The following is a 14,980-nucleotide window of genomic DNA, read 5'->3' on the forward strand; positions in this document are numbered from 1 at the left end:
CCAAAATTAATAGGAGTGGCACTCTTGCCCTCATTGCACCTTGAAGGAGTGACCCAACCCAAAGGGGGAAACTTCTCCTTGGCATCTCCCCCTACCACAACTTTTTAGGACCAGAAATGATGGTAACAATGTCCTGGAGCTCCTCTGATGGCTCCTCCTGCAGATGGTTCAAATAATTATAGTGACTCGTAGAATCACAGGGAGAAGGGGTGAGCAGGTGTTCTTGATGTCCTCTCCCTGCTCCTGTCCTCCTTACCACTACAATCAAAAATTCAGAGTCAGCATCCTTTTGCTTCATGGATGAAGAAATGTAGCTAAAACTACACTTGGCATGCACAAGAGGGAGATATAATCAGACTTGGGAGCATCCCAAGATTTGCAGGTGTACAAAAATATCTTAAGAAAACATCCTTAAGGGGTGGGAGATCCTCAAAAACTGCCCAATGAGGATTCAATGGCCATGGAATGTTATATGGGGGGGGAGGGAGAGTGGTGTGACTGGCAGTCTTGAACAAAAGTACTCCACACTGCAGCATTTTATTGCAGTGCCTAACATGTAATATTTATATTTATGCTATTATTATTATTATTGTTGTTGTTGTTGTTATTGTTATTTATTATTATATTTTACTCAATAAGAGCTGTTTCCTGTACACACTGGAATTATGCTGGGCAAGTTCAACTGTCCTGACTACAGGCAGCACCCAATCAATACATTCATACAAACGTGCCAAGATGTCTGGCTCAAAGCTCCCTACCACAGACAATCCATACATGATATATCCATTTGAACAGTTAGTGTCAGTGCACAAGATGGTCAAATTAAAGTTCTTCTTGATGGTAACAAGGAAGGACAGAATACGGGAAAATATAGAAGAAAAGACAGAACCAACCAAATTGGACTTGCCACATGGTGATTGGCTGAAAGGAAGATCAGAGTGTCTGAAGCTGAAATGTCAATAGAAATTATAAGACAAAAAGAGAGCACCAAGAGATTTGAATTTCAAGATCCAAGATGAGTCTTGGAACACAGCTATAACTATTTACATCTTAAATACTGCAATTGACTAATTCAATTAACAGTTTTTAAGATTCTAATCGAAAACGTGGTCAATTATCAGGGCATAGATCTGCTTAGCCCTATTTTTATTGCTAATCATATTGTTTCTAGCTGAACAGTTTGCACAAGAGAGATTGCTCATGAAATCTCATAAGGTAAGCTATAATCTAAGAACTGGGCTGTTAAATATCATATGGAATATTTTACATAATTTGTGTATACTCTTTTATAGTCCTCATCCCAAGGCTCAATCTGCTTTGTATCCACTCAGGGATATCCAGGCATAACTACACTTGGTCTAAATAATTCATTCAATCAAAACTGGTAAATTCAAGCAACCATTTTAAAAGCAATGGGAATTGTCCTGAGAAAAGATCACATCTCCCGGAGGAACATAACGTAGAAGAATGCTACGAGACCTCCCATACACTACATATTGCAAAACCCCAGTATTAACTCCATACGCATCAACCTAAGGTTTTACTTATTAGGTTTGTTGGTTGCACCTGGTGGTAAGACTATAGTTCTATTAAAACCAGATATTGTAATTTTGAGCAAAATTGGCATATTAGGGCAGAAAAGCAGCTTCCCATTAGGGATGTTGTATTATCTGTTCTTGTTTTTTATGTATATTTATTTATTAAAATATTGACCCTCCGTGGTGCAGAGTGGTAAGCGGCGGTAATGCAGCCGAAGCTCTGCTCATGGCCGGAGTTCAATTCCAATGGAAGGAGGAAGTCGAATCTCCGGTAAAAGGGGTCGAGGTCCACTCAGCCTTCCATCAATCCGTGGTTGGTAAAATGAGTACCCGGCATATGCTGGGGGATAAAGAAAGGCCGGGGAAGGAACTGGCAATCCCACCCCGTATATATGATCTGCCTAGTAAACGTCGCAAGATGTCACCCTAAGAGTCGGAAACGACTTCCGCTATAAGTGCGGGGACATCTTTACCTTTTTATGTATTAAAATTTATATAATGCTTGTAGAAGAAGAATTTTATTTCAGTCAACCGACCACAACACAGTATAAAAATATTAAAATGAGACTGCTTGATGACAGAGCTATGGCAGACATCAAAGTAATATGATAAATTACAATTCATAGTCTTACAGGGTCTGGTCACAATGGCCAAGTTCAGAAATTTGGCCACTTGAATGGTAATTGCTTTGTCAGAGCCCTCTAGTAAAACTGGCAGAAGAGACTCAGGGGAGCAGCCTGGAAGGGACTGCATAATAGGGTATAAAAGATCTTTTCTGGCCCCTTCATAATACCTACAATTAAACAGAACATGTAAAACAGACTCCACTTAACCATTATCACAGGAGCAGCATCTATTGTTTTATCGTATCGTATAACACTTGCTTGTAAAAAAACCCTTCAATCACATCAAGAATTATTTTTGCTTGTGATTGATCATCACTGTAATATTAAGTGATGAGAACTGACCAAGACAATGGATTATAAAAATTAACAAAAAACTCAAATTAGCAAGAGGAAGAATGCAGTTAGAATAACTGAATCACTGTGATGTAGTGGTTAGAGCCAGTGTGGTGTAGTGGACTAGAGACAAAGAGACCTGGGTTCAAATCTCCACTTTGCCATGAAACTCACCAACAGTAACATTGGACCAGTCACTATCTCTCAACCTAACCTACCTCACAAGGTAATTATGAGGATAAAATGAAATGGGTAAGATAACCATGTATGTTATGCAGAGGTTTTTAGAGGAAGAGCATGTTACAAAAAATGCACAACAATAAAAAGATGGAAAAAATCAACAACAAAAATGAGAAAAACCAAGAATGAAACTCTACAATGGTTGTAAATAGTGAGTACAGTGAGTCAGTGGATGTTGAAAGCAGTGCTCTATTTGTGTGTCCTTGGTATAATACTTCATACAAATGGTTTATTGAGAAGAATTCCTACCTGCAGAGCCATTCAAATACACCTGTCCAACTATATTAATATGTTAATAGATGGGGATGATCAAGTCCAAAGAACTTAAAATCCTGAGTTTAATAAATGCCAATCACAAAGGTACTGAGATAGAATTTTCACATGTCTAAATTATGGAAGTTAATGAACATGAAGCAGTTGACTCCCAGAAATATCTAATACTGATTAAAAAAAAAAATAGCCAAAAACAACATACCTAACGTTAGGATAATCATCTGATAAAAAGGCAAGTTAATTTCACCATGGGGCTAAAACAAATGATTTTGTACCACAGAAGCGCATCACTATTTTCCGGCTTTTAATAAAAAATATCTCAGTGATTACCATCTCAGGAACTTATAAGTTTCAAGCTTGTATAAACTGAACAGATTGTCAATAGCCAAGTGATCAAACTGATCTGTTCAATTTGTACGAGCTTGAAATTTACCACATAAAAGCACTTTAGCTAGTTTAAAAATGGGATCTTATCTGTTGTGGCATCTTGTTTACAGAACTGCCTTTCTTCAGAGCATGTCTGGCACCATCCTTATATATCTTTCAGCATGGTTTGCAGACACACCTCTTTGCTCAAGCCTTTATGGGGCTCTGAGTTTAGCCAGCTTTGAAAAGTATAAGCATCCACATGCTGAGACTAACTGTATTGGAGTTTTTAACTGTGACATAGCAATAAGTCCTCTTTCTGGTTAATCTTACTGGGTGGTATTCATCATCATCATGGGTTATTTGTAAGCCACCTTTCTATAGTAATCTATGCTCAAGAAGGCTCACAATAGGAAAAAAGATACATAGTTCACTGTTACAAAGCAAAATTCACACAGTCAAACAATACATTTAAGAAAACATCTTAAGAAATATACAATAAATTGAAACAATACCCTTCTAATTCTGGTTCATATCATGAAACCCATCAAGGCCTAACCAAGCTCAGATTGCTCTTTTCAGTTTAGAAAAAAGGTGACTAAGAGGAGAGATTTGAGGTGTATAAAATTATGCATGGTGTGGAGAACTTGGATAGAGAAAAGTTTTTCTGCCTTTATAATGCTAGAACTTGTAGACATTCAATGAAGTTGAATGTGTGGAAGATTCAGGAGGGACAAAAGAAAGTACTTCTTCACATAGCACACAGTTAAACTATAGAATTCACTCCCACAAGAAGCAATAATGGCCACCAACCTGGATGGTTTTAACAGAGGATTAGACTAATTCATAAGACTATCAATGGTTACTAACCACAATGACCTCCATTGTTGGAGGCAGTGTGCTTCTAAATACCAGTTGCTAGAAACATTAGGGGTGAGTGCTCTTACATTCATGTCCTGCTTGTGGGCTTCCCCTAGGCACCTGGTTGGCCGCTGTGAGAACAGGATGCTGGATGAGATGGGCCACTGGCCTGATCCAGCAAGCTCTTCTTATGCCCTTTTAAATACTTATTGAATGTTTATAATTCTGTTGAATTTTTAATTACAGTAGGGCCCCACTCATATGGCAGGTACGTTCTGGACCCCCACTGTAAAGCAAAAATTGCTGTAAAGCGGAACGCATTGAACAGAATGGCGCGTGATGCCCGAAAACTGCTGTAAAAGCGGAACAAGTGCTGTATGAGTGGGGCTTTAGTGAGGACTAGAGAGAGGGCTTTTTCAATAGTGGCCCCCACCCTGTGGAACTCTCTCCCAAATGATCTCCGCCATGCCCCTTCTATGATAAGCTTCCGCCGGGCCTTGAAGACCTGGCTCTTCAGGCAGGCTTTTGGGGTGGGTTAGGTTTCTTACTGTTATGGTTTTAAATTTTAATGTTTTAATGTATTGTTTTATCTTGTACGTCGCCCAAGTGGCTGGACAACCAGCCAGATGGGCGACTAATAAATTAATTAAATAAATAAATAATTGCATCTAATTGAGACCGCTGTATTAGCGAATCGCTGTAAAGCGAATCGCCGTAAAGCGGGGCCGTACTGTATTCCAGTGGAGATTCTAGCATGTAAAGTTCATAGAATCATAGAATAGTAGAGTTGGAAGGGGCCTATAAGGCCATCAAGTCCAACCCCCTGCGCAATGCAAGTTAAAACTGTACATAAAACCTGGCAGAATTGAGGAAAAGCAGAACAGAGAAAAACATGCTATGTATGTAGAAGAAAAATCTAGATCTGCATATCCTATTTACTTTTACTCCATAATTAACACTGGTTCTCGTTACGCTCCTCCCATTTTGTATGTTAAGACACCCAGTGAAACCAATAGAACTTAATCAGAAATGAGGAAACTGAGGACTGTTTCCTGTGGGTTGTATTCAGCTGTTCCTTCAATTGACAAAGTCTTCCTCTGATAGTAACCCTCCTTCCATTGGAGGAAAGAAAACTCTGGATCCAGCCCATTTAAATATAATGACTTGTATTCAAAGATTCCTGAGCAATGCTCTACTTGAAGAATGGAGCTGTCCCCTTTCCACTATATCCCTTCTGCCTCCTCACTACTATGGCAAAGTCTGCAGGATGGGGGGAGATTGCCAGAGGCAGGGAACAGTCAGCATATTCTCCATCACAACAAACAAAAACATTTGGCTGCGTTTGCCTGAGGTCTTGTGTGACTGGAAGCAAGAGGAAGAAGTAGGACTTATAAAAGCCTGTTTCCTGCCCAGGCAGTCAGCAGGCAAGCAGCTCAGCAAGGGCCAAAGGACCCTCCAGCATAGTATGTGAGGTAGCAGAAGTGTTGCAGGGGGGAGGATTGGGGAAACATTAACAGAAAGTGGACAGCCCCTACCGCTCCTACTAAAAATGTATTTCTCTGGGATTCCTGAATCCAAATAATGCTAATTTTAAAAAGGCTGCTACCCAATTAAAGATGTAATAGGTGACTAGTCATGCATTTTAGTAAATTAATTACAATCAACTAACTCAATGAAGGGTGCAACCATAGGATACATCAGATATCTCTCTCAGACACTAGAGACAGAGCTCCAATGTTGGACAGGGAGATCTGATGCTGGTTCCCCACTTCCCACTGCCTCAAAAGACTTAGACTCCTTGGCCCAACTGATGTCAGAGCTTCAACATCAGTAAAATTTTAAAAAGGGCTGTGTTTGGGGTGGTTTGGAAGTGTGCTGGATGAGAACTGGGAAACATTTGGGATCTGAAGGACCTAAGCCTGTCCTGATCCCCTGAGATGCCCTCAAATTGGAGAGAAATTACACTTGTTCCTGAGAGTATCAAAGTATTTCCTTCCCACTGATACCAATGGGAAGGAAAATGTATTAAAAAACCATGACAGAAGCAAAATTCAAACCAGTGACTTCCTGATTAATATGTCTGCAACAATGCTATGCCAGCTTGATCCAACAAACAAGAGGGGAGTCCATAAAGATAGTGGAAAAATTATTCAGTACCTTTCTTCGTTGTTCTCCATATGATTAGGAAAGGCACCAAATCCTAGTAATAACTTTATAGCGTCAAGGTAGCCATTGTTACATAACCAATGCAATGCTGTCCTTCCCTATAATCAGTAGGGTAGATAAGAAGTACATAAGAAAATTGTTTACATTCTGAAATGCCACAGCTAATATAAAAATGATCAGTCTATATGCCAAGGCTACAGTGAACACTCACATCACATTATTTTGAATATATGTGAAACTATTGCTGCAAATTAATTAAGGCCACATTTTAAAAGTTCAGTTAAGACTATTATAATTTCTTCTGAAGTAGTGAAAGTTAGGGAAGTTGTGAACAGCCAAAAAGGCTACTTATTTTTTAAAAATCCAGTGGGGTATCCATATTAGTCCTTTGAAAATGTTGCTCTTGATCTCAGCCACATCTTGAATCTAATTTATGATATTTTAAGTTTAAGCTAAAACCAAGGCCAATCACACACACCCCAGTACTACGTCTGGACAGTGAAGGTGGGAGACCAGGATAACTTCTGATGCTAAAAGAATTATCTAATGGCTCTGCATATGCAATGATTCTATGCATGCACAGAAAAAGTACACACTATAGCAGGGGGCAAGGAAATGTGCTCATAATCTCAGTGCTCATTTTCAAAAAGCAGTTGTCTAACCTTATGGCTGCAAAGTTGGAATTTAAAGTGTATGGGCAACACTTGCTGAAATTTTTAGGAATGAAAGGGATGGTTGTGCAACTTTCTGTGGCTGAAAGACCTTTGTCTTTATCTTTCTTAGGACTAACATCACCAGAGTAAGAACAGCAGATGCGCTGAGCTCAAAAGACATCAGGTGCTGTCTTTAAAATTAAAATATGTAAAAATTACATATAATTCTTACATTGTATATACAAAATACACAGGCCCTTCTCATTGTGATTATTAAAGGCAGCACACTCTACTTCCATAATAAGGATTTTCTTATTTTAAATTTAAATTAGATTGTGGATCTGCTGATACACCCCGTTTTTTCTCCCCTACCTCTGCTCTTCCGCTAAGCAGTCCAAACTATTCCTGTGTACAAATTTGTACGAGATGGGACACACACACACATAAAATATGAACTTGGTGATCACAGATAAGGCCATCAGCAATTCTTGTGATTGCAGCTACTGGAAAAATATTGCCACAAATAACCAAAATTGCTCCTGTTCACTGTACACATTACATCTTCATTTTCCACTACCACCTGAGTGTCATGTGAAGCATCATTTATTGTCCGCATCCAATGTAATTGGTGGCGTTGGTGGAGATAGTGAAAATTTACTAAGGGATTGTCCCAATCACATCCTCTGGCTAGTGCCAGAGGATGGCCAGGTCAGGTCCTGGCCAAGGGCCCTGGAGGGCCCCTCCTTAGGGTGGGTGGGCAGCGCTCCATTCTGCAATAAGTGACAGTGTCAGATCCCGACCCTGCTGCAGATCACAGAGACGGAGCTCTCAGGCACCCGCTACTACTGCACAGGCCCATGACGCACGCACCCCCTACCTTTCCCTTGAAGTAAAAGCTGGCTGCGCTCTGGACGCATGCCTGCCATCAACCAAGACGGCGGCCAAGGCATCAGTCCTTCAGCAAAGCCTCGGCTACCATCTTGGTTGATGGCAGGCATGCGTGCAAAGCACGGCCAGCATCCACTTCAAGGGAGAGGCACGTGGGGTGTGCAGGCAGGTGCTGGGGCAGGCTAGTGCCCAAGGGCTGCCGCGGCATTCCTGGCACGAGCCCTAGTCCCAATTCACATAGCAAGGGTATCATTAAATGTTACAGCCTGAGACTGGAAATCTCTCCGTTATCACATTTGATAATAATCTGAAGACAGTGGTGAGAAAAAGCAAGAATCAATGACACTGTTTTTCAGACAAGAGTACCTCTGGCAGAAATAAGTTTGTGCGTGATCTGATAATGTTATCAAGAGACATAATAAGGAGACACATACCTCTTTGTCTTGAATATTTGGATCTGCATTATTCTCCAGCAGCACCACCATGCAATTAATATAGCCTCCGTAGGCAGCACATTGCAATGGAGTTCTACCTGCATAATCCTGTACATTTGGATTAATTTTATTTTCTATCAATATCTGGCAAACATCAGGGTTTCCCCCCAGAGCTGCCCAGTGCAAGGGGGAGTGGCCACCTTGGTCAACCAAATCAACTCTTGCTCCTCCTGCAACAATAAAAGATGTTTCAATTATCCAGTGCTGCCTGCTGCCTGATTTACGTCTGCAATTTATCAAACTGTACAAAAGACAAGCGCCTGTCTGAAGGATATATTCCACAATTTCACAGTAACACAAGAGATGGTACTGGCCACAGAATTCAGCTTCCTGGAAATGCTGGTTTTAATTAAAACACAGCCATGTTCCTAACCAACATGGGCTTGGATGCTCTTCTTGAAAATATGTGGGAGCATTTTATTTTGTGACAAACCGAGACTTCAGATTGAGAACCATTCCCAAATTACTTCTTCAGTTGAGGTAAGGAGGCAAAAGTCCTTTTCTTCTTGTCCCCTAAGTACTTTTGTTTTATTGTAAAAGGTGAGAGCAGAGCTTGGAAAAGTTACTTTTTTGAACTACAACTCCCATCAGCCCAATCCACTGGCCATGCTGGCTAGGGCTGATGGGAGTTGTAGTTTAAAAAAGTAACTTTTCCAAGCTCTGGGGCCCCCTCACGAGCCTTTGTTGGAGTATCTGTATAAATGGCAGCAGCTTTTTCCTGATGGCAAATTGGTTTAGTAAACAGTGGGTTGCATTTCCTCCTTTTGTTTACTGTATAGTGGAGGGGGCGGCATTGCGTCCCCTTCTTGGCCTGAGGGCTCTTTCCTTGCAATGGTGGCTGGTGGTGGCTGGAGACAGTGGAGAGAGGCACACCTGACAGGGATGGGATCCATTGGCCAGGGCCAGTTTGAAAACATTCCATCGACCGAACAGGCCAATATTTGTTCACGTTTGTTATTTGTCTGCTAGCTGCTATGTTTACCAATCTGTTCTTTCCCTTACAAAAAAAGACTGATATTAATATTGACAAATGAAAGAAAAAAATCAATAAATGAAAGGAAATACTGATAAAATTACTGTTCTTAATATTAAAATTTTAGGGGTTTTTTAAAAAGCCATTTTTGAAAATAGCCACAAAAATCTCTGCGTCAAAATCCAATTCGGTACCAAACCTGACGAGCAGAATTCTAGCGCATCCCTAGCCATGATGGCAGTGTGGCTTTTGTTATCTCTGCCTGGGCCGCTGCCTTTTTCTTGGGTTTTTTTTGGGGGGGGGTCTGTGTGTGGTGTTTTGTCCTTGGCTGGCAGAGAGACAGAAAGAATAATAATCATGGAGTTGTTTGTATTCTAAGGGGAGCTGGCTAAGAAGGGAGGGACTATTTTTTTCAAAAAAGATTCTATTGCTTGAGTGGACTGGGGTCAAAAGAAGGCAGAAGTTAATTCTGGAGACTTGGAGAAGCTTTAGTGTAACACGGGAGGGGCTGGTTTTTACGGTTTTTATTTTGTTTAAAATCATCCTGTGTACTGTTTAAGACAAACCAAGTTAGCCTGCAATCCTACACACTAATCAGGGAGTAAGCTTACTCTGAACAGACATGTGTAGGAGTATGCCATCACTGTGGGATAAACCCACTCCAGCATCATTAACTGGTTTACCCAGTTGCAGACCTTGATAACAGAACCTTGCCAGCCTATAGAGTTCCCTTTAAAATAGGTTAGAAGTGCTGGAATAGCATATAATGACTAATGGTAAAATCCTAAATATGTCTATTCAGAAGTATATTCTATTGAATTCAGTGAGGAAGGGATTACTCCCAGGTAAGTGTGATTAGGATTACAGCCTAAATCACACTCTTAACCCTATTTCGTGGGGGGTCATCTCCATTGTATTCAATAGGACATACTTCTGAGTAGACATGCATGGCAGTGTGTAGGTCTTGTGGGCTAAAACCACTCCAGACTATATAAACTTATGCAGACGTGGTGGTGGTGGTGATGATAGTGATGCTGATGCTGATTATAATGTGTAGCATAGCCTTAATGAATACAAGTGTAACTTGGTTAGAGGTGATAGAAGAGCATATAATGACAAACAGCATAATCCCAACCATAATCCTATTCAGAAGTAAATTCTATTGCATTTGGTGGGAAAGAGATTACTCCCAGGTAAATGGAGTTAGGATTACATCCTAAACTGCAATCTTACTCCCACTTCCTGGGAGTTATAAATCCTAGTGAATTCAATAGGTATTGAATTCGTAACAGACAGGGTTTGGATTGTGCTGAAATGCCATAATAGATCATGAATCTTTTTATTATTGTAGGTCACATCTCTGACTCTCACATCAAACGTTTTTCTTAAAAAAGCAGGCTTGAAACCACCTCCTTGCTTAAATATAACCCAATTTGCAACATGTTGAATCAGAATTTTCAAAAGATGAAATGCCTTTTTTGTGATATGGGTTCCTTTTTGCTTTGATTTTTATATAACTAAGAAGGTAAAGGTGTCCCCGCACTTATAGTGTGAGTCGTTTCCAACTCTTAGGGTGACGTCTTGCGACATTTACTAGGCAGACCATATATATGGGGTGGGATTGCCAGTTCCTTCCCCGGCCTTTCTTTACCCCCCAGTGTATGCTGGGTACTCATTTTACCAACCACAGATGGATGGGAGGCTGAGTGGACCTCGACCCCTTTTACCGGAGATTTGACTTTCTCCTTCCGTTGGAATCGAACTCCGGCCATGAGCAGAGCTTCGGCTGCGTTACCGCCGCTTACCACTCTGCGCCACGGAGGATCTTCTTTTATATAACTAGAGTACTCAAATGTTGTTTTGTTTTTAATTTTACTTTCCAGAAAATCCATATTTGTTTTGTTGTTTATTTGATATTAACTGCAATCATGTCCTTTTGCAGAAAAATAACCTGAAACCATGTTGGGAGATGAGGCAGTGTGTGCATGGAGGCTCAATTGTTGCTACACACATAAATTTAAAATTTCCAAATTCTTTGCTGAATTTTAACTACAGAGTCATTGGAGTTCTTAGGCTGAAAGCTGCATAAAATGATGGTACACAGAGCTCAAAGTCTGTTGAATGCCGCATAACCTTCTGTTGACTGGAAATCCCAATCTATTGGGGCTGACAGATATAACAGGATGAGACTGCTAATCTGCATTACAGCTGCATAATGCCACAATGGTGGTATATTGGCTAGTTGCCTCCCCTCCCCCCTCTGGTTTGTGATTGGAACAACAGTGAGAGTGTTAATGTACAACTAATTCCAGCAGATGTCTTCCCTTAAAACGTAATCTAAACTTTGCTTCTTGGCATACTACCTGCCTTTTGCAGAACCATGACCATTAGTGATCAATGCAAGTAGCTTTGCTTACTAAATATAGAATACACAGACTCTGCATCAGGTTTAACTTGCAAAGTGATGTAAGACTGCAGATGTGACAATGGAACAACACACTTGGTACAATCTGGAGCCTCTGACACACTGTGTCAGAGGAAGGGGTGATTTTCCAGGGGAAAGCAGTGAGAGAGAAAGCAGTGCTTATCCTTACGTGTAAAGAGGAGGTTGTGGACTGGATGTGGAGGCCCCATGGGTCACATCTGGCTCATCTTGTTGTGTTTGCTACCGTATAGTGAAAGGGAAGGGAAACACCTTTCTGTCTTGCAATTGTTTCAGCCCAGTGAGCGGCTCCCAAGAGTTGGGACTTTTGACCAACCAACCATTTCTCAGGCTACATAAGACCAACATTAGATAATAAACTCAGTTTCAGGTTATATTGAAGGTGCAAATAATTTAATTCCCTAAAGCACAAAATATCTAAAATACATTTGAGGTTCATGGGCATAAGTTCCTATTCTGAGAATTCTTGCCAGTGTTAGGCAAATTCCTCTATTTTCTACTGGAGATATGTGGAATACTGGAAAGACTGCCAAAGTTGTCACAGAAGTGGGTGAAAACGTGTTCTCTGCTGCCCCAAAAGGCAGGACTAGATCTAACGAACGTAAGTTACAGGATAATAGATTTCAGTTCAACATTAGGAGACACTTCTTGATGGTTAGAGCAGTTTGACAACAGAACTAATAACCTACAAAGGAGTGGCTTTCCTTCATTGGAGGACTTCAAGCAGAGATTAGACAGCCATCTGTTAATATCATGACCCTGGAGCCCAGCAGTGATCAAGGCACCAGGTCAGAGGCTAGAGTCACTGGCTAAGGAGCCAGACTGGGTTCCTGACTGAGTTTCATACTTGTGATCAGGGGATCACTGGAACACAAATCCAGTAGGCAGGAGCCCTCTGAACCAGAACCCACAGCACCAGGGTCCACAGCACTAGAGCCAGAACCCTCACAGGTGCCTTTCCCAGAGCCCAATGTGCCTCCCACTACCTCACTAGTCCAGCGGCAAAGGGATCACACCAGGGAGAAGCCCATGAAGCACAGCAGAAGTGTCCATCCATAGGCCAGAGGGTTGACTCTATAAGGATTCTAGCTCTCAAAAAGGGGGTGGAGTCCTTAGGCGGTCTGGCCTGATGGACTGGAAATAGAGGGTCAACGTTTACTTTCAACCCTTGCCAAAGCAAGGTGCTCATGCAGAGCTCTCAGTAGTGTTGCAAAAACTGACCTGCCTTGCCCCATGAGCTACTCTACAGAATTAAAAAAGAAGAGGACAATTAGAGAGCTTCTATCTCTATATTTCCTGCAACAAGCAGGCTGTTGGACTAGATGGTCAACAAGACCTCCTCCAACTCTATTCTATTAATTTCCTTACACATAAATGATGCTATTCTACTGTATTTTTAAATTTTCTTCAAAATTCTTAGATATTTTGCAGGATCAGTACTATGCAAATTTACCTCAAATGTAGCTTTAGGAAGCGTCTTGTGGAAAAATCTATTTTCTGCTCTTATCATTTAATGTAGATACATGACCAACATCTCCTTGTACCATTCTCCCTGTGCTGACCTGGTATTCTCTTTTTTCTTGTCTGTCATTACTGTTTATTCATCTCAAAAGCTGAAGACAGCAATGTCTCTACAAAGAAGTTTATGAATGTGCCACAGCTGACCTTTAATGAGAGTCTGTATCACTTCTTTATGCCCCATCTCACAGGCACGGAAGAGGGGAGTGTGTTTCATAACGTCAGTAGCATCTACGTGGGCATCATGTTTTAGAAGCAATTGCACGGTGCTGACATGGCCAGAAAGGGCAGCAGCATGTAATGCTGAAAGATGAGAAAAAGGATTATAACAGAGAACATAATAAAACTTAAACTACATAGCAAGATGGAGTATTTATATTTATCTTCATCATTTCTTAAACTATGGATGCAGATTGTGCCCTGTTAAATATATTGCAAATCCAATAAGCTATGTTGGTGAAGAAAGCCCAATGGGGTTGCTGGTTGTATAGACAAAAATCTGACAAAATTGCCACCTGCTGCTGGGTGGAACTGGCTTCTTGGTCTTGACCCTATTGTACACTCTAGATCCTATTTTTCAGCATTACACTCCTGAAGCACAAGGCAGTAAACTACTCAACTAGTTGATGCATGAGATGCTTGCAACAATACTTTTAAATAAAGCAGCAGCTATGTCAGCATGGCCTGGTTTTTCCCTGTCCCATCATTCATTCTGACGCAGGCATCTTGCTTCCAAGTCTCTGTTCAGTATTTCCTAGTAAGCTAAATTTTCTTCAGCCAGCTGGTCACAATGAAGCCTTTGTTCCACCAACACTTAGATCCCTCTCCATTGTATATAGTGACGGCAAAGTTATAAAGCTGCCCCTGAGCTGCTCCTGTGATACTAATCAAAATTCTTTTTCCTTGGTATCATTTTGCTTCACAGTAACAAATGTCTTGTGATTCTATTAAAACTTGAATTGAATGGATTCAAATGCAAGAAGCCATATTAATGCAATGGTAGATCTGGGTTCAGTTCAACAAATTTCATAGCAACTGTATTCCTGACTTTTTTTTGGGAAGCATGTGCAGGTGTATATTATGTAATTTAACCCAGCTTCTTCCAAAGTTAAAAGGGCCAAATTACACATGGTGGTGGAAGTTGTGTGTGTTTAAACATGGAACTTTCTCAATCACACAGGAAGAGTGTCTCTGTGTGTGTCCAATTTAAAAAGCAAGGGTTAGGATAAGAAATGCAGAACCCTTGTACTTCACCTACAGCTTGCCACTCTGCAGCCCTTCTCCCCCCCCCCCCAATTTTTTTTAATTTAAGTTGAGGTCCATTTCAATATGAGAACATGGTTGAGGAGAAACACACTTGGGAAGAATAGCGAAAGGAAAATAAGTAGTGATTTTATTTCTTAAATGGTTTTTATTTCTTTTATGCTCAGAGGCACATGTTACCAAATTCTTCCAAGCTACACAGGAAGTGGATTGGACTGTGAAAGACCAACCCAAATTGAGTTTGCATTTTGACCAATCTGTAGGGCAGAACAATATATCAGAGAGGAGGTCAGGTCTCCTGCTCCCCTGGTACATTCACTATAGCTGCCCAATTTCCCTGCTTTT

At 40.8% G+C, this 14,980-nt stretch overlaps 1 protein-coding gene across 9 annotated transcripts in view; it reads right to left on the reverse strand.

Moving 5' to 3' along the window:
• Positions 1 to 14,980, reverse strand: part of INVS (inversin) — a 220,119-nt gene that overhangs the window by 78,671 nt on the left and 126,468 nt on the right. For all 9 annotated transcript variants that reach the window (XM_061589721.1, XM_061589718.1, XM_061589716.1 and 6 more), the window contains 3 exons: positions 13,520 to 13,675; positions 8,379 to 8,608; positions 6,395 to 6,501 (listed from right to left, as the gene is read on the reverse strand). In XM_061589721.1, the coding sequence (XP_061445705.1) occupies positions 6,395 to 6,501; positions 8,379 to 8,608; positions 13,520 to 13,675 (493 nt within the window). The remainder of the gene's footprint in view (positions 1 to 6,394; positions 6,502 to 8,378; positions 8,609 to 13,519; positions 13,676 to 14,980) is intronic.

The sequence above is a fragment of the Rhineura floridana genome, chromosome 11 (assembly GCF_030035675.1).
Source record: "Rhineura floridana isolate rRhiFlo1 chromosome 11, rRhiFlo1.hap2, whole genome shotgun sequence".
In the NCBI taxonomy this organism is placed as follows: Eukaryota; Metazoa; Chordata; class Lepidosauria; order Squamata; family Rhineuridae; genus Rhineura; species Rhineura floridana.